Source organism: Tympanuchus pallidicinctus, unplaced genomic scaffold, assembly GCF_026119805.1.
Source record: "Tympanuchus pallidicinctus isolate F22 unplaced genomic scaffold, pur_lepc_1.0 scaffold5, whole genome shotgun sequence".
In the NCBI taxonomy this organism is placed as follows: Eukaryota; Metazoa; Chordata; class Aves; order Galliformes; family Phasianidae; genus Tympanuchus; species Tympanuchus pallidicinctus.
Genome location: NW_026294769.1, coordinates 5,366,570 through 5,385,475, shown reverse-complemented (window position 1 = coordinate 5,385,475; position 18,906 = coordinate 5,366,570). Strand labels below are relative to the sequence as shown.

General features: G+C 39.1%; 1 protein-coding gene across 8 annotated transcripts in view; it reads left to right on the top strand.

Moving 5' to 3' along the window:
• The window catches only part of FBXL7 (F-box and leucine rich repeat protein 7), a 310,991-nt gene that overhangs the window by 175,668 nt on the left and 116,417 nt on the right, over positions 1 to 18,906 (top strand). For all 8 annotated transcript variants that reach the window (XM_052704048.1, XM_052704046.1, XM_052704047.1 and 5 more), the window contains one exon: positions 8,488 to 8,577. In XM_052704048.1, the coding sequence (XP_052560008.1) occupies positions 8,488 to 8,577 (90 nt within the window). The remainder of the gene's footprint in view (positions 1 to 8,487; positions 8,578 to 18,906) is intronic.

The window sequence follows — 18,906 nt, the reverse complement described above, 5'->3', positions numbered from 1 at the left end:
AGAGAAATGAGCAGTAAGATTCATAGGAGAAGTTAAGTTTTGTATTGAAGTGTGGGTTGTAGCTCATGGTAAATCTAGATACAGATTTTAAATGATGGTAATATTATTGTGGAAGACAACCACATATTCAGTGTTTTCAGTTTTAGACTTCTGAATGTTACACTACTGTAATTTAGACCTGTACCAAACACCTGGTGTATTCTATTGCAGCAGTCAGGCTGCAGCCACAGTCTGTGCTGGAGCTCATCTTCTCAGGATTGCCTTCACTCACTGGCATGCTTCCTATGCTAAAGTGCAATCAGGGCCCACCAGCTCAAGCTTTATTTTGCCTTTTCTCTGACTGAGCAGAAGGCAGCAGAGTGGGACTGGCTTTTGGAAAATCCTCAGCTAATTTATTGTAGTGAAAGGTTATGTTTTAGGACTTAATAAAGGAATGGTGGTCCTAGTAAGTAATAAAAAGAAGATGCTACATATTTCTCATCTTGTTTTCTCACTGAGTTCCCACAAGGAACTTGCATTTCTTCCTTCTCAGGCAGCATTACTTAAATAATATCTGCTTTCTATACTAAATTGATTATGGCCTTTTCCCAGTGTATGAGAAATAACACTTGGAATGGGTGACAAGTGTGGGTACAAATTAGTGTTGTCTTCTGTCATGCAGGCTGCTCTAACTTGGAGGGGAAGCCTGATAACAGAGAAGTCTGCACAAACTGGAGATGTTGGCCAGCAGGTGTGGTGTGGGGAAAGAGCCTGGTAAGAGCTGGGCATGCCTGGTGAGCACGGCCAGTCCAAGTGGTGGGAAATGGTGTGGAGCCAGAGGGAGTGCCATGGGCAGGAGCACCGTCACAATGGGGGAAATGCTTCTTGGCCCATAAACTGGCAAAGCTGATGGGAAAGTTTTAAACTGGGATCAGCAAGGGGGATGGACACCATTAGGAATGCCAAGGTTAAGCCAAAGAATGGGGGAAGGCTAATGGGGGTATCTGTGTTGCTCTAGGGGATGCTGAGAATTCAGGAGCACATCTGAAATGCTTGTATACCAACACATGCATTGTGAAGAACAAATGGGGTAAAGTGGAAGCTTTTGTTCTTTCCAAATGCTCTGATCATCAGTATCAGTGAAACTTGGTGGGATGAGTCCCACAGCTGAGTGCTGGGAAGAAAGGCTTGTTGGCTGCTCTGTTGGGTGGGGGTGATGTGATGAATGCAAGGGAGTGACCAGACTGTACAGCCATTGCTGTTAGGGGTGATGTAGGAGATCTTCTGGGCAAAGGTTAAGGGATGGATAGCAAAACAGATGATGTGGGTGTATGCTGTTGACTGCTTACCTAGGACATTAGCAATGAAGAGCTATTGTTCAGGTAACTGGGTGACATCTCAGGTCGGTTGTCTTCATCCTTGCAGGCCACTTCAACTTCCCAGATGTAAACTGGGAGTATCATGCTGTCACAGCAAGGCTGGTAAGCTCCTAAAGTATGTTGAGGTTCATTTCCTATCACAAATACTGAGTTAGCCAACTAGAATTAGGACCATCCTGGATCTGTCTTTTGACCAGAGGCTCTGTGGGAAAGGTGATAGCAGGTGGCTGTCTTGGATTCAGTAATCTTGAATTAATTTAGTTCAAAATGTTTGTGTAGGGAAACAAGGGTCTGGACTTTGAGAGCAGGCTTGAAGCTTCTCAGTGAGTTAGTTAGCAGCGTCTCCTGGGAATTTGGTCTGGAGGATTTGGGGGTCTGTAAGAACTTGTTGCCACCTTTTAAACGCACAGCAGCAGGCAATTGCATTGTGCTGCATGTCAGACAAGCTGGGCTGAGGACCAGCCTGGCTGAACAAGGAACTCTGCCTTGAGCTAGGACAGGAAAAGAAAACAGGAGCTATGGAAGCAAGATATGGTTTCACAGGGAAAGTATAGAGCTGCAGCTCACCTCTGCTGGGAGAGAACAAGGAACGCCAAAGCCCAACTTGAGTTGACACTGGCCACGAACAACAAAAATGGCTTTTTCAAGTATGTCAACAGCAAGAAGAGACCAAGGGAAAACTTTGGGTTGTTATTTGGAGTGAATGGTCACTTTATAAGTAAGCAGGAGAAAAAGACAAAGACAGTTAATATAGTTTTTTGCTTTACTATTCAACTGTAACAACTGATCTTGGGCTGCCCATGCTTCATAGTTGAAGGTCTACGATTGGAGAAGTGACTTTTGCATCCTTCATCATGAAATTCTAAAGGAACAGCAGTATCAGCTCAGTGTTCATAAGTCCACAGGGCCTGATGGGATTCATCTCAAGAGTGTTGAAGAAATTACTGAGCATTGTAGCCAGACTCCTCAGCAATTTACTGAAAGTCATGGGAGTGTGTGGGAAGATCCTTGCTGACTGGAAGCGAGCAAAATGATGGATTTGTTCTGCTGTCCATTTGAGTCCTAAACTAACTCTGTTATCTGCTGAAGGTAGATGGGTCAGAAAATAAAACACAGAATCAAGAACAATATTGTTATTTTTCCAAGGTGACTTCAAAGATGTCAGACTGTTGTGTGATGTTAGAAGGTCATGTAAGATAGAGCACAAAAGCAGCAACACCAAAACAGCCAACAAATTACTTACAAAGAGACAGAAACGCAAGTCAGGAATCCAAGAGCAACTGTGCTGCAAAAGAAAACCCACTAAATCTATTTTAGACAAAAATGAAAGAGGCTCCCTTGTAGGCGGAACACCTTTGTCTGTCTCACAGATCAGTGATTTTCGTGTCTCTTGTGACTTGTATTTCATAATTCACTCTGCCTCTTTATGCTAATTGCAAGTGCAGTAGCAATGAACCAAATAACAAAGTGCAAAAAGATGACTGTAATGCAGTCACAAGCACTGTGCATATTAAGACATGCTTTATGTAAGTGCTTTTAGTAAGTAGGTGTTTCAGTCTTCAGCAGCTACAGACTAATTTTTAGATGAGTTCAAATTGCATTGTTTCTGTCCTGATGCACTTCTGAGGAACTCAACACTTTCCAGCAGTGTGTGTGACTGGTAGAACCTGATGTTTGAGTTAACTTTCTTCATGGTTTTTTTTTCTAGTGTTTATTGATGCTTCCGTTTGGATAAAATGCAGGACCTAAGAATAACAAACAAAATGCAAGACTTTGACAGCCTAAAAGACAGAGGTGTTTGGAGAATACTGCTCCAATGAATGTGCTGCTGAAGTACAAAGATAGTATTTAGTTTTACAAGCAGCTGGAAAAAAGATATATTTTTTTGCAGTAATACTGAAATATGAAATAAGGCCAAGCATATATTTGCATAATTTTCTAATAATGTTTCATTGGATGGTCTGGGGAAGCACATGTGACATGCTTTTGTTTTTTTCTCCCCAGTAGAATCAAAATAATATGTAGGAAATAAGATACTAGGTTAGACAGGCATAGGAAAGGATTCTGCAAATTGTAGGGCTTTGGCACTGGTAGATTTAAAACAAACAAAATAACATCCATGCTCTTCCTTCTTCGGAAGCAATTTGGAGGCATGATTTGAATTGCAGCTGTGTGGCTGTATGATTACTTGTAGGTGTGAAGGCCATGCTAACTTCATTCTGGCTGTGCATTACGTTACACAAAATGATAATTGCATTCTACCACCCTATCTACCTACTGCTGGAGTGCAGTTTGGTTTCTTCTGGCTGCAAAATCAAAAACCGTTGAAAGCGTGAAGGAAGCTTTAGGCAATCTCAAGCCACACTAGGGAAACATCTGTCAGGCCTTTAATTTTTACAAAGAGTCACAAAGGAAGCAAAGAATCAAATACAGTGTTTCTGTAATCTTTTCAGTATTGCTCTCTGTTTGGTCCTTCTAGTTATCACTGTGTTAGAACCTGTCAGGTTTTATTCACTTACTATGACTTTCTCATGGCAGTTTTTGATTTGAAAAGGTGCTCTAATCTCTGAAGAGCTGTGTTATGCCTCAATATGTCAAGTTTTCCTGTGGCACTGTTGAAATTAGCAGTCTTAGAATTGACATGGTGTATTACAGGCAGAATATGCCTTGAGAGAAGTGCTGCGGAAGAACCTTGTCTCGGATGAGTTTGGGGTGAATATGAGACCTGAGAATGCATGCCACTTGCTGGCAGCGCTCTGCCCAGCGCTCTGCCAGCCATCTTTGCTGCAGGAGCACATTGCTGGCTCATGCAATGAGCTTTCTTGTAGAATGGCTTGAATTGGAAAGGATCTTAAAAAATCTAGTTTTAACTATGCTGCCATAGACACAAATGTGTCTCAGTAGACCAGGTTGCTCAAAGCCCCACTCAGCCTGGCCTTGAACGCTTCTACAGCAGGTCAGCCACAGCTTCTCTGGGCAGTCTGTTTTGATGCCTCACCATCCTCATAGTAAAGAATTTCTTCTTAACTCCTACTTATTTAAAAGCACATTATGATATATTCAGGTTTTCTTTAAAATCTAAAAACTAATTATAAAGTGGTAACTGCTGCAATTAGGGAAACAATGGCTTTTAGTTTGTCTGTCTTACCCCTGTGGTACTAACTTTCTACATCACTTTTTATGTTTACAAGTATTACAGAAGTATCACTAGTTCTGTTTTATCATTTTTATGGAAAACTGAAAAGATGATGGAGTTGTCTGCTGTGGAAATATTCAAGACCCATTTGGACGCCTAGCTGTGCATTCTGTTGTAGAGTATCTGCGTTAGCAAGGAAGCTGAACTCAATGATCTCTTGAGGTTGCTTCCAATCCCTGCTATGCTGTGATAAACTACTCAGGAAGGGGGGGAAAAAAAAAAGTAAGAATCCCTAACCTGAATATCTTTGCTCACAGAACAAAACACGATACAGTGCACCATTAAGTAAAGTATGTGTAACCACATTTGTGAATGCTAACGATACGACTAGGAGGAGCAATTGGGTGGGCATCTGGCAATTCAATAAGGTCGGTTTGGTTGACCATGGAATTAAACAACAATTTCAGTTGAAATGTTACATAGACCCAGCGCAGCATACACATGGAGTCAGAAAGCACAATATTTGGTAGTAATACCTGTTTTTCAAATTGTCAAATTCACTGGATTTTTGTGTGAGTAGAAGTCAAAGAGTGGTGATATCCTCTGTTCACAATTCCTACTGCTCATCTCCAGGCACTTTGCAAGCCTCCCTTCAACAACTTCTTAAGTATCCAATCTTCTGTTTATTGTTGTGAACAGTATCTACAGGTAGCATTTTGTTCACTTGGTCAAATATCCTTCTGAAGGATATCCTTTCTTATAGAAAAGATATCCTGAAATAGACAACAGGGGAATGGATACAGAATACTAACAAAATGCAAGTTGTTCTTGACAGCAAGCTGATGACTAGTAGTTAGGGATTCTCTAAAATTATGAAAGATAGGACAATGCTTACTACGAGCAGAGAACAGTAAAGTATTGAGATACAGCTTCTTACTGCTGCTGCCTTTATTTTTATTTTTTTAAAATTTTTTATAATCTTATTTGCAACAAGATTCAATAGACTGCTTGCAAGGTGAAGTTGTGGCACCAAGCATGATAGGAGTTTGTTTCACTCTGATATAAATACTGTTGAATTCCTGTAGCCATTAAGGTAATGAGTTATTCACTAAGCTGTAAAATGCTTTAAAAAATTACATAAAAATGCACGTGATACTGAGATTTTTTTTTTTAGAACTGTTTAGCAGAGTGATATTTATTGCCAGGAAGGCAAGTGTCTTCAAAAAGACCGGATTAGAATGCAAAGCGTGGGTAGGATTATTGGTATATGCAGTTAACTAGCTCTTGCAGATTCTACTTGCTGTGTTGATGCAAGCCTGCTTGATTTACAGTTGTAACACCCTTAACACACATCTTGCTGCCTAATCACTTACTGTGATTTCAGAATGGCTGGAGACTTTATTAAGTGAAGTCTTCAAGCAGACTCACCTCCCTCTGTTTGCTGGCAATGCTTTGTCTTGTGCAGCCAAGACATCACTGGCCTTTGCCACAAAGGCTTGTTGCTGGCCCGTATTCAGCCCGGTGTCTACCTGGACCCCCAGGTTTCTTTCTGCGTAGATGGTTTCTCAGCATGTCCAGGTGCAGGGGTTATTCCTCCCCACTTGCAGGACTTGGCGTTTCCTTTTGTTGAACTAATTTCCTGAGGTTCTTGCCAGCACGTTTCTCAGCCTGTTAAAGTTCCTTAGAATGGCAGTGATGTCGTAGTGCAAGAACCACACGTCCTCATTTTGTGCCATCTATGAACTTCCTGAGTATGTACTTTTTCTCATCATCAAACTTGTATGTAGAAGGCTTGAATGCTCTTCTGGGTTATTTCTTGCACGTGTACATGAGGCTATAGCAGCTAAAGCCAGGCAATTTCACATCACAAGAATAGTTGTAGTGTCTGCTAATCTGTTTAAAACACTTGCTGAAAATTTACCGGGAAGTATCTCTTGCTTCTCTTCCCTGCCCAAATGGAGCATTTCAATGTAGACAGAGAAAAGGCTTGTTTTGTGGCTGTATGTGGTAAGAGGATGGTAACACAATAAAATACTAACACAAAAAATACTAAGACGATAATGAAATACTTAAAGTATATTTGTAGGAAGAATTGTTATCCAATGCAAGCAATAACAAGAGTGTTTTTCTTAATTTCCAATTTTGACTTCTCACGAGGAGTTAAAATATTTTGATATTGAAGTGGTAGGGAAATACTTTGACTTGCATCTAATGTTTCACAGTTACTACAGAAGTGTGCTCTGTAAATAATCTGTTGCTACTGGATGTACTGGCATTCAGCACCCTGTGGTGGCAATTTGATTTGTATCAGTCTGTTAAGAGGAGTTGATACTCCTCAGATGTTTTCCTGCCTTTGCAGCTATTGATAGTGGCAGTACCCTCAAAGACACTAGCTCATCATTAATATCAGCTACTGTGGGCATTCCAAGTTCTCTGGTCTCTTCCTGGAAACTAGCATTTCACACTTAGCCTTCTCTTTTCTCATTTGGATTTCCTCTACCACGACTGTAGTTGCCTGAGCCCAGAGCTATTTTGGGGCAGTCATTTCTAGAAAGACCACAGTCCATTACTTCAACTTGTGCCACAGCTTGTGAGCAATGGAAGTGATATTCTAGGGGCGCTGCTTCTTGAGTGTGCTTTAAAGGAATGTAAAAAGCAGTCAGTGAATCACTGATGGTGCACTTTTTTCTCTTTGCCCCACCCGACTACTGGCCTTAGCCATTTATTTTTTCACTTCCTTCTGGCCTTTTTAATATCCTTTCACTCCACAATCGTCTCTCAAATCCAAACATGTTAACTTAAGCAACTTTATGCAGAGAACAATTCTCTAGGGTTGGCTGACGGATTAAGTGGCAGTACCTTGGTTGTGAAGCAACCTACGTTTGCACATTCTCCAGTCGTTTTGCATTAAAACTTAAATCCTTGTTCTGTTGTGGCACCTTTAAAAAGCAGACCTCCTCCTTACATCTAAATGTTATGAAAACCAGGCATACTGTAACCCAGAACCCCAAGGAATGCTTGATTGAAATAACAGATCAGAAAAGTCTCTTGCTAACATTCCTGTGATTATAGGTTTACTCAAGTGACAGAAACATGGTGTCAGCTAGCTTTCTGCATACAGTGTAATTTTGGTTCAAAAGCTAACATAATTCTTAAGGGTTTTAGCAATGCAGCATTGGAAGAATAGATAACTTCTAAAGGTGTTACAGCATTTGTTACCTTTCCTCTCTATGTGTATCTTGTATGTTGCTGATAGGGTGATTGGTCTGGTTCCTGCTGGAGGAGCAGAGTGTGTCCCTGTTCATACTTACTGACATCAAGCAGAATGAATGGAGAGAATGAGAGATGAATAATTCTTAGATCTTTCCAGGTGAACAGAAAGACAAGCTCATTTCCGCTTCATCTGTTCTTCTGCAGCACCCATCTGAGTTAACAAAAACAAAAAAGAAGTTGAAAAATAGCAACCATGAAAGTAGTGGTTTCAAAATTGTATTGTTTCAAGCAGTAGGTATAATGTAGGAAGCAGTAACCTTGATGTAAGCAGTGACCTTGCTTTCATTTTCAGGTGATCAAATGACTTAAATAGGTCATGTGAGCACCTAAATCTAAACTTAGTTAACATGTCTGGAATTTAATCAGTGCTTGTAAGGGTCAGTGTCCATTTCTGCTGATCTGTTTTAGAGGTACTTGAATTAGAAAACTGGTTAGGAAAGTTCTCTTAATGACATTAATCACATTTTTTTCACTCAATATGAAACCCCTGTGACACTGGAACCTGTTTGCAGCTGTAGTACATGTAAGGATGCATATGGTGTGAACTACCATGCAGTTAGCTTCCACCTAGATGAGTCCAAAATGAACATCAGCTGTTTTAAAATCAGTTTAAAGCTTTCTGGAACTTTTCCAGGTTTTGATATGGAGGGCATTTCTTCTTTGCTGTGGATACTTGCGTTTGTTCTTTCTCATCCTCTCTACCTCTTTCTCCTTTTGCAGGCAAAGGCAGCTCAAGCATCTCATCCGACGTGAGTTCAAGTACAGATCACACGCCCACCAAAGCCCAGAAGAATGCAGCTACCAGTGAAGGTAGGCATCTGGTATTCATTACTCAGGTCGGGCCCCCCTGCATAATCCTAGCTATTTTCAGAAAAGGAGCCTCTGCTCCTCCTTGTTCCTTCTGTGTACAGTGCTGTTAGCATACTAGAAATTAAAAAACAGTTTTTCTTCCTGTGTCGAGTTTCTGCTTCTGCCTGCTGTGTTTTCTGGTTTAAGCTTGTGACAAAGGATTCTCTGCAGAATAAAAGAGTGGAGAGTTTTGAATAATGTTGCAAAAACTTTTTGTACTTAAGATTAGATGTGATCTGATTTTGAACTTATTTGTGAAGAATATACTTGGTGGAAGCTTGTTCTGGCACGTGTTCTAGGTTAAAATTCAACCTCTTATTTTCATATTAAGAACATCGTGAAATGTGAGTTGTTTCTACAGAGTTTTCAGAAGTGTGTCTATAGATATGAAGAGCTGACAGGATTTAATTAGATTTATGCATCTCACCTGCAGTTACTAGACTACCACCTGGGAGTAGATTTTTGATGTCTAAGGGAAGGAAAGGTTTGGTATGTCAGTAGTAACATAACATTGCACTAACTGGCTCTTGAACAGAGAAATGCTGATCCTTTCCTGCTGCCTTACTACATGTGAGTAGGTGTGCTTTGCTAAATGGAGGTACGTTGGCCCTAGTTTTTACTAGAGTGTCTTCAGAGGCTGAGAGGAAGTCATTAAATCTGTATGTAGTTTAGTGATGTAAGCTGAAAGCCTTTTTTTTTTTTTTTTTTTAAATGATACATTTATAGATCTTAACTAGAGTTTCTACTCAGTCAAAATATATCAGTTGTACTTGGTAATTATAAAACAATAAATTTGACTTCTTTCACTTCTGCCATTACAAATGAAGTTATAAGCTCTGGTTGCTTTCAGTCTGGCTTTGTTTCTTATTGTTAGAAGAAACCATAGGGTTTGAATTGTTCTCGTTTGGCAAGTCTAGCTATAACTGTAGAATCTGAACAGTAAAAGGAGTTCATGTAAGTAATAAATGACCATATAAATCACAAGAGTTTATTGTTAGGCATGCACAATCCCCTATCAAGAATGAAGATCTGGCACCTGTGAATCACATGAGATTCTGGTTCAGAATCTCTGCTTTTTAGTCTGAACAGTAAATTTAACAATAAATGAATATACAGTTAATAAAGTTAAGTTGAATAGTAGACTTCATGTTTCACTAAGCTTTAGATCGGCAAGTTTTGAGGTGCATGAAGGAGATGAATTGCCAAGATGCCAAGTAAATTTAGGAAATGTATAAAAGCATTTTAACTTTTCTGTATGACAGCCAAGAAAAAAAGCACAAAGGAGTAGTGGAAACTCTGAAGTCAGTCCTTAACAATTGCTTTAAATTTCTGTTTTACTTCAATCAGGAAAACATTTCTTTTCCCTTATTTTCTAATCAGATAACGCAAAATAATTCTTTATTAATCTCTAAGATTTATGTTGTTAATCTAACCTATTGTAGAGCCAGGGAATACCAGTGTAGATCGTGAAATCTTCACCACATTTTTGCAGCTGTTTAGTTCATTAGTGAGGGAGGTTGAAATACAGGCCAGCAGATGCTGTAGTAAAGATGTTTTCTGAGCTCTTGTGCAGATACGAAGTTCACAACAGTAGTTATGTTTCCCACTCTTGGAGACAATTTCAGACATAAGTCTACACTCCTTACAGAAGGGTGAAAATAGGAAGGTGTGTAGATAACACTTATTTTAATAGCAGCAGTGGTAGTCCATCCCTCTATCCGTTCTGCTGTTGTGTTGCTACCAAGTCTTTCTGCTGAGCAGTTAATATGGGTCACTTAATGGAGCTGTATTAATATGGATTGCTGTATAATCTGTCAGGTACTTTAAATGACATAACCAAGGAGCGTGAGGGTTTTATGAAGGCAAGTGAGAGCAGAGAAGTGGAAGTAGTGTTGAGGGGGGAAAAAAAAACCACAGGGTCCTGTACAAACCAGTGTTGTGACTGGAAGGCCTGTTTTTCAACCAGTTTGTCTGTGGGTTTTTGTTCAGTGGTTTCGTTCTTAACTAATGATGCCTCTTTCCCCCTTGTGTAGTAGACTTGCCTTGTAGGAGGATTCAAATGAAGAGAAGGAATCATATGTTCTGCAAGATGAGAAGAGTTCTGCACTTAAAGGACTGAATGCTTTTTTACAATTCAGTTACAGAGTAATGTCTAGGGAGTAGCTAAGAACAAGAGCTTGATTGTGTTAGGCACTGTACTAGCAGTTGCACTTATGTCTTTTCATAACTTTTTACAACTGTTTAGTTAAATTTACCTTTATAGTACTCTATCCTCTAGTGTTTGCTTGTCATGATACAGTAGTACCTGCCCACCGTGGAGACTAAGTGCACATTGCTCTTCAACATGAGGCTGAAGCTGGGGTAAACACTTGAACTCTGTCCTTTACTTTAACCCCGTATTGTAAATTCATAGCACTGCATGCTGTCTTGTGAATGAGTCGTGATGTGCGTGGTGAAATGTGTATGTCCTAGGTCTGGAGTAGATAGGAAAATGAAAGGTTGCTGCTAAGCTTTTCTTCACCTACATTGGCGTGGGAAATAACTCTTTAAAAAAAAAAAAAAAAGTTACAGCTTCTTTGCATCCCTTGAATTTCTAGTGGTGGCTGAATTCTTGGGTGCCTAGCTTTGTGAAGAGCACAGAATTTTTATGCAAGGCTGAAGGCCTTTCTTGTCTCCTGCTTTCCAGCTTTGCAAACAGACCTAACTCTCTTCAGTTCTGCACAGCATCTCTTCTCTTCTGTTGACAAAACATTTATTGAAGTTGAATCCCTGAAAAGCCATGGAAAAACTAGGAAGGAAATGATAAGACCAGTTCATGCAGCTCTTTGGTACTTTACGTTAGAGAGGCAGTTATGTAAAATACTTGCAGGCATCTATAAATTCCCAGGGACTGCAGAAAGATGTGAGACAAGACTCTTCCTTGAAAGAGGAAACTACCTCAGAAGCTCCGTGGCAGCAGGTGTTATCTTGTTGTTTGTGTGAGCAATCAAATGAACTCCATATTTGATCTTCTGCATTCATTCTATTTGTGAATTTTCAGTGCTGTGATGTTTCTGTAGAGGGTGAGTTCAAGAAATGAGTTACTACCTGCTTGAAACGGCCTATGTGGTGTTTCAGTCTTAGATATGCTGTTGAGGTTACAGCAGTTAAATCTCTTGATGGGAATAGGAGATGCAGTTATCACCTAAATGCAGTGCCGTAGTGCCTTCCTTCATGCTGTAGATCATGAATATCTGTAGAGTTGTAGGAGATGATCTTTATGCTTCAAAAAGACAACATTTGATAGCACTATAAACATCTTCGTGGGTGAACTGCACAGCATCTACCAGCAAATAGTAGACAGTTACTGGCAGATCTCTCAGCTTCCTAAACTCTGACTCAAGATAGCGGTGATGCACATGAGAATGATGCAGTGATGAGGCTGCACTGGTGCAGAAACTGAAGTTCTGTCTCTTGCTGAAGCTGCACCCACTGTGGCTTTTACTTTCTATCATCCAGTAAAGGGCAGGAGGCAAAAAACAGATGTCAGGACTTCTCTGCGTAAATAACTGAATGTGCTATGGGTACAATCTGGCTACAGCTTGGCTCAGAAGAAAGCATGGTGAGCTGTGGATGTGCATGCACTTTGCCTCTGCTCTGTCTCCTCTTCTGACGATGCTGTTTTCTTTAGCTTTGAATATACACTACGTTTTACCTCTTTTCCAGTCTCAGACATTGTCTGCAATCCTTTATCCCATCAATCACTTACAGTTAGAAACTTTAGAACATATGAGTTTTTGCTACCCCCCATTGCTGTTCTGGCAATGAAAGACTAAATGGATTTTTGTGGGCTGTTTAAATGCAATTTGCTAGACATGGCCTTAGCCGGAATATTATTGTTTAAAGTTTGATTTAGAAGGCTAGACCGAATGTTTTTGTATGGGCTTACCTTGGTTAGGGAGCTTTCTTCTAACACTTACCTGCAGAGCATGGAATGTTATGTCCAGGCTGAATGCTTCTTATTAACTTGACAGCTTTTCAAATAAAAAATCAGTACTGTTTGCACTTCATGTGTAGATGCTCTTAAATGGTAATCCAGAGGCTGCTTTAAATTGAGAGCTCATGCATGAGCTTCATGTATGAGTTCTAATTTATTTCTCAGTTTCTATAAAATCAAAATGAAGTGTTAGGCCTGAAACAAAATACTGTTTTAGCAATAAGGTTAAGTGCTGAAATACCTGTGAATATATCCTGTTAATGTTTATTTTAAATTCTGTGGAAATACAGTGAAGTCAGTTGCTGTATTCTGCAGAAATTAAAATTATATCTGCTTTTACTGATGCTGACTTTTAGAGACCTTGAATTTTATTTTTTTTCCTTCAGCAATATCTTTAGAACTCCAGCATCTGTCTTCATGACATGATGTTCATGTACCTTAAATAAACTTGAAAGTGACTCAATTTAGGAAACAGACAAATGAAGAGGACACAGCTTTTTGCATGTTAGCATTGCCTTTTATGCTTAGTGTGGAGAGCAAATGCATTTGTTTTGGCACTGCATCTCAGCAGAAGTGGTATTACATCCCAAGTTTAGATCTGTTTTATACATGCAAGGAAGATGCCCAGTCACAGTTCTGGTAGTTGCGTCCTCCTTTCTGTTTTATTTGAGCTTTTCAGCAGTTCTGAGAGAAACAACATCAGTAATGTGACTGGAATAACTACATCCATTAGGAACCATTCACTTGTTAAATCACATTTGGGTGAAAGTGTAGCGTTTCACAGATATGTAATGCTTTAATTACTCATGTAAGAGTGTTACTGTATACCCTGTGTGAGATGACATCTGGTTAAGATCAATGAAGTAATGTTACTGTGGTCCTTGGCATCCTTTTCTGTTGAGTCCCTGATAACAAAACTTAAATGGCTGGTATGTTGGCAAGTCCCAGTCTGTGTTAGGGAATTTCTGCTGTCTGTCCTCTTCTCTTGACATGTGGTAAGTTCCAGAGGAAAGGGCAGCTGTGGATGAAGAACTACCCTTCTCCCTGTAGTGGTTCTCATTCTGACACGTCTGTAATTGCTGCAGTCCTTCAAGAATAAATATGTACTGGTGGCTAGCAAGTTACAAGTCTGACTGAGAGCTCTGAGAATTCATAAGACTTCTACTGTTCTGAATATAGAATTACAAGTGCTCATTCAAGTTTTTGTCTAATTGCAGAAGTACCAGGTACCTAAGTATCTGGAACTGGATTTATATTCAGTTTAACAAGAAAAAGAGCATAGCTGAACAAACTTTTTCAAGAGAAATTATCCTCTATTCATAAAGTCATTAGTAAAAGTACTAAAAGTGCTTCATATGTTTGCTGTGCTCTTCTATTGATTCATTTCTTAAGAAAATAACTTTCAAGTGACTTTCAGAAGTGACCAGAATTCGACTACTGCTACTACATCTCTTTATTCTACAGACTGTAAGGGAATTAATGCATGATTAATGCCTAGAGGAAAGTAGGAACAGGGAATATAGTTACTCCTGCTTTGACACCTAAAATGTCGAAGTCATTCTGGAGGACTGTAGAGAAAAATAGAAAAAGCAGCTGCTTTTCAAACAATTTTTTAACGAACTATGGAAAGACAGATTGAGCTTTATTGATATGTGAGAACTCTCAAAGCAGTAGTTTCACACTGTAACTTATTTTATCTAAGAATGATATACATTTCTGTCCCAGCCTTTCATACTCAGAAGTGTAAGAAATTAATAATTGCCTTTTCTAATTTCCCTAAAGAACTTTATAGAACCTTCTTTTCCAGAATTGTTTGAGCTCTGTATTAGAAAGCCCTTGTCAGTGCTTTTTGTGAGCGCATATTAAGTGACATTTGTTGAATACAAAAAGTTCTATTTGGGATATATGCCTTTCATTTCAACTTACCAGTGAGCAAAAAAAAGTGAGATGAAATACACGTTATAGGGTCTTTTCAGGGAAGATGTCATCCTGTTAATCTCTCCTGGCTTTGTAATCCCGTTCTTTAAAAAGGCTGGGTGTCTCTGCATCTCCAAACAGCTCTTAATTGATTTGGTGTGTTTAAGGAGATCTTTGCATTGTACTTGATGGACATTATGAAAATTGAGGAAGATGAAATTAAATCTTTTGATATTGAATCTTTTGATATTAAAGTAGCTTCATGAAGAAGAGGCATCTGAGTTGGAAAATTTGGGTAAGTACAGTCCTGATGTTATTTCAGAGAGAGATGAAAATCCCGGAGAACCAGTTGATGAATAGGCAACTCTTCTGTGTGCTGTGTTTCACGGTATAAGGTAGATAGCTTTGTTTAGCTATACTTTGTTCAGTTCCACTGAAGCTTCTGAAAGGCTTGTACATCTTCTCTGGACATGCAAATAATTGTATGTTACGGAAAAAATTGTTGAAGAGATGCTGTTTTCCAACCTAGTTTTTTTTTTTTTTAACTGTCCTTTTGCCAAGAAGAGGTTTTTGATTCATTCTCATGTCTGATACCTGTTAAATAATCTTTTCCCACTTTGATTCTTTAGTATTTTTCCTTTCATTTTGTCTTTAACATTAGACACTGACTGATTCAGTGCTGGAACTGAGAACTTACATCTGGTCTTCCTGAATGCATGTAAGCATATGCGTAATTCCTAATTCATGGCAGCAGTTCTCTCCCTGTTTATCTCTGTCCTCATGTCTTTGCAGTGTTTTTGGGAGTTCAGGCTCTTGGTTCTCCTGTTGAAGTACTGTCTACGCAGTCTTTCTGTGCAACAAGCCATGTCTGAATTTAATATGAATTACTGAATTTGCCCCTACTTACTTGGACCTGGGCTGAGGTTCAGTTGGCTTTGAGTGAGCTGTGGCTGTTTTCAGTTGGCAGTGAAACTAGAGACCAGGTAAGCTTCCTAGGGTTTTGTGTTACTTTTCTGACCGTGAAGTTTTCTAGAAAAGTGAAATGTTGTGTTACTCAATGTGCCAAAATGGAGTCATTTGAAGCCAAAAAAACAGGGGAGGAATAAGAGAGGTGGGAGGCGTGACTGTTAATAAATCCAAATCTATAAACACTTTGGCAGAATAAACAGAGCTCACTATTTAAATTCCTCCAACCAACATATCTGAATGCATACACAAATATAATCACCTCGAGCAGTATGTGGAGGTACAAAGGAGTATAGAGGCTTGTTGTTAGCCCTTGTTTTTTGTGTTTAACCACATCTTGTATGCTTTTGCTATCTAATAGGCAGTGTTCCTGCAAAGCTGTTCTGCTAATTGTAACAATACCATTGCAATCGGCGTTTAAATCAGAGTTCAAATACAAGGCAAAAGTGGTTAGGATGTTGGCTAGGTTAAAACTGCAAATTGAAACCTTACATTATTCTGGCTAATTTGTACTTAAATGGTATAGCCAAATGCTTAAAGCTTGCCCAAACAATACTAGGAACAAATTGGAGAGGTGCATAAAACTGCAGTCTTACTTGATCTGCTGCCTGAAATGTGAGCAAATGCACTTACAGTGTAGTTAGAGAGAAATGACCTCAGTTTAAAAGCCTAGCGTTAGCTCTTCCAGCACAAGATGTGATGCTTGGTAGGAGTGATTATGGTCTACTCAATTATCTTTAAATCTGATTTTAAGAAACCTGGAATCCCAGATGTAATTCCTTCTGTAAAGTTCTGTACCAACCCACTTGTATACCACTGTCACAGGGAGTTTTTGACCCTCAACTGTTCTTTGTTACTGCCTGTGCTATAACTACTTTTCCTTCTCAGAAAAGCAAAGTCATCTTGAAGCATCTGATGACTTCCCAACATTTGCTAGTCTAAAAAATATATTTTTAATTGCTAGACTATGTCTGAACTGTTTCAAGAATATACATAACCTAATAATGTATATTTAAATATGTATGGCTTACCTGTTTTCTAGAAGTTATGAACTGGCACTAGGAAACTGCTTCAGATTAACTCTAGAACTTGCCATTCCAATTTTATTTCATTCTTTTGATCAAGTTTTTGCCTTTAACTTGACAATTCCTGTTAAGTGCTGAACCATAGCTTAAATTTATGACACAAAATATCCTCCTCTGTTTTCCTCTATCACTTACTATTGTCAGGTTATCAAATGGCTGTATATTTCATAAGAATGATACTGCCAACAGTGCTAAACCTAGCTGCAGACTTGGGAAATATTTGCTTGATGTTGCTTACTTGCTCTCTTCATCTGTTGCTGCTGTACCATAATGCTTTGTTATGGTGTTTTTCTCACGTTATTGAAGTTTGGCATCATCTTATTTCCACTAGCATTCTTCAGATTTTGACATATGCACTGAGGTTGGCTGATGAAAATGGCAGTTCAAGAACAGATGGTGGTAATTCTTATTTCTTGTTAATTCTGACTGGTGGATCACCATAGGTTTAGGCAATTACACTACGTTAGGTATAAGCAGAATTTATGAGTATAACCTGATGATTAGCAGTTTACATTTTTCTTGAGTCTCAATCATCCAGTGTTCAACATTTAATTTGTGTTGCGGTGGTGTTCCTGTTTCATGTTCAGTAACCTTCCATCTTGATATTTCTTCTCATGTTTAAGGCTTTTTTTGATATTTAAATGTGAGTGTGGATTGTGAGCTGCAGCCCCTTGAAAATCAAGGTATATTTGCCATTTTTACGATTTGAATAAAGATTTCTTTTCTAACACAGCAAAACACGGACCTGTGGCAGCTGATCAACTATGTTGAAAGAGGGGAGGTTTCTTCTCACCTACTCTGTTGGTATCTATTGTGTGCATAAAGTCTTGCCAAAAGGCAGGTGGGATTTTGATGGAGATGCATTGTAAATACTCATTTGTAAGATCTGGTAATCCATTTAGATCAACTAGTTTTCAGCTGTCCTGGCAAAGTATGGGGATTTTTCATCTAGCCTACCTGTGTCCTGTTTGTGCTGCCTTGTGGATGTGAATGCATGATTGAGATGAAGCTTGATTTCAGAACTCTTGAGTTCTGAATGACTGAAACTTGTGCTGCTTGCTGTGACTTGGATAAACCACAAATACTCATTGTAAATTGTCACTAGACTCATGATAATTAAACTTCAGTTTTTACCAGTGCTAGTTAAATCTACAGCTCTTTTTGGGTTTTCCTAAAATGAAACCCATTTTCATCTTGTGTATAAAAATGAAAATTTACAGGACTACTGAGTATTTATTGTTTGTGGGAAGTCTTTTACTTGTTTTTTAAAATTAAATATTTCTCCTCCAGAGGCTCCCAGCTGGAAATATTTGTATTCAGAGATCTCAAGATGTAGGCAGAAGGAACAGATTCTTGTTCCTAACTGTGAGGCTTGTGATTTGCTTCATTTGAAAATACTTCTGTGTTCATGCAGATAAATGCAGATTTGTTTTTTCCCCTCACTGGCAAGATAAACATTTATAAGCTATGACAGCTTAGCTTGTTAGATCCCACTTGAGCAATAAAACTTTGTGTGGCACCTGAAACTTCAGAAGCCCTGCGCTGTGCAAAGCCGTCATTTGCTTGGCACCAGGGAGGGCTGTTTCAGTACTGTGTTAGTGGTTACTTGTTTTTTGCTTTGTTTGTCTTCCAAACAGGAACAAATGTGATAAAATGGTAAAAGCGTAACCAGGCTACCATCTGTTGGCTCTGGTTTGGGAACCTGATGGTCATCTGGTCCTTCTTTATTGTGGACTGAGATAAACCATTAGTTTGAACTTTACTTTCTGAAATGACACCTTTTTTCTCTAAAACAAGACTTCAATCATTGTTTGGAATCTGAGCCAGAATTACAGTCCAATCTGATGCTAACTGTAAGCGGACCTTTTCTGTACTGTTTCAGTGAACTTCCCCAATTTTTTTTAATGACTTTGTATCTCAGATACAGTTGTACTACGCACTTTGTCCTCCCTTACGTTTGTATTTGGAACATTAAGCATGTGAATCAGTTTGATCAAGTAGATAATGTACCCAATTTTAACAGATTACTCTGAATCTCACCAAAACTCACAACACTGAATCTGCTTTGGCTGCTGAAACTACAGACAGCAGTCAGTAGTTGAGTGTCTATTGGTGCTGCTGCTTTGTCAGACTACTTGACTAACATCTGTTGGGGGAAAAAAACTCTTCAGAGGAACATTTGTTGTTCTTTTTTTTTTTTTGATGCGGCATTGGATGGATGCTGAATACGCAGGCTTCCTTCAGCATTCATTGAAGAGCATTTCTATCAGCCTCTAACTGAGGAAGACAGATTCTCACAGCATTTCTTGAAGTTTAAATATTTGGCTGGATTTGCTAAGAGTGTGT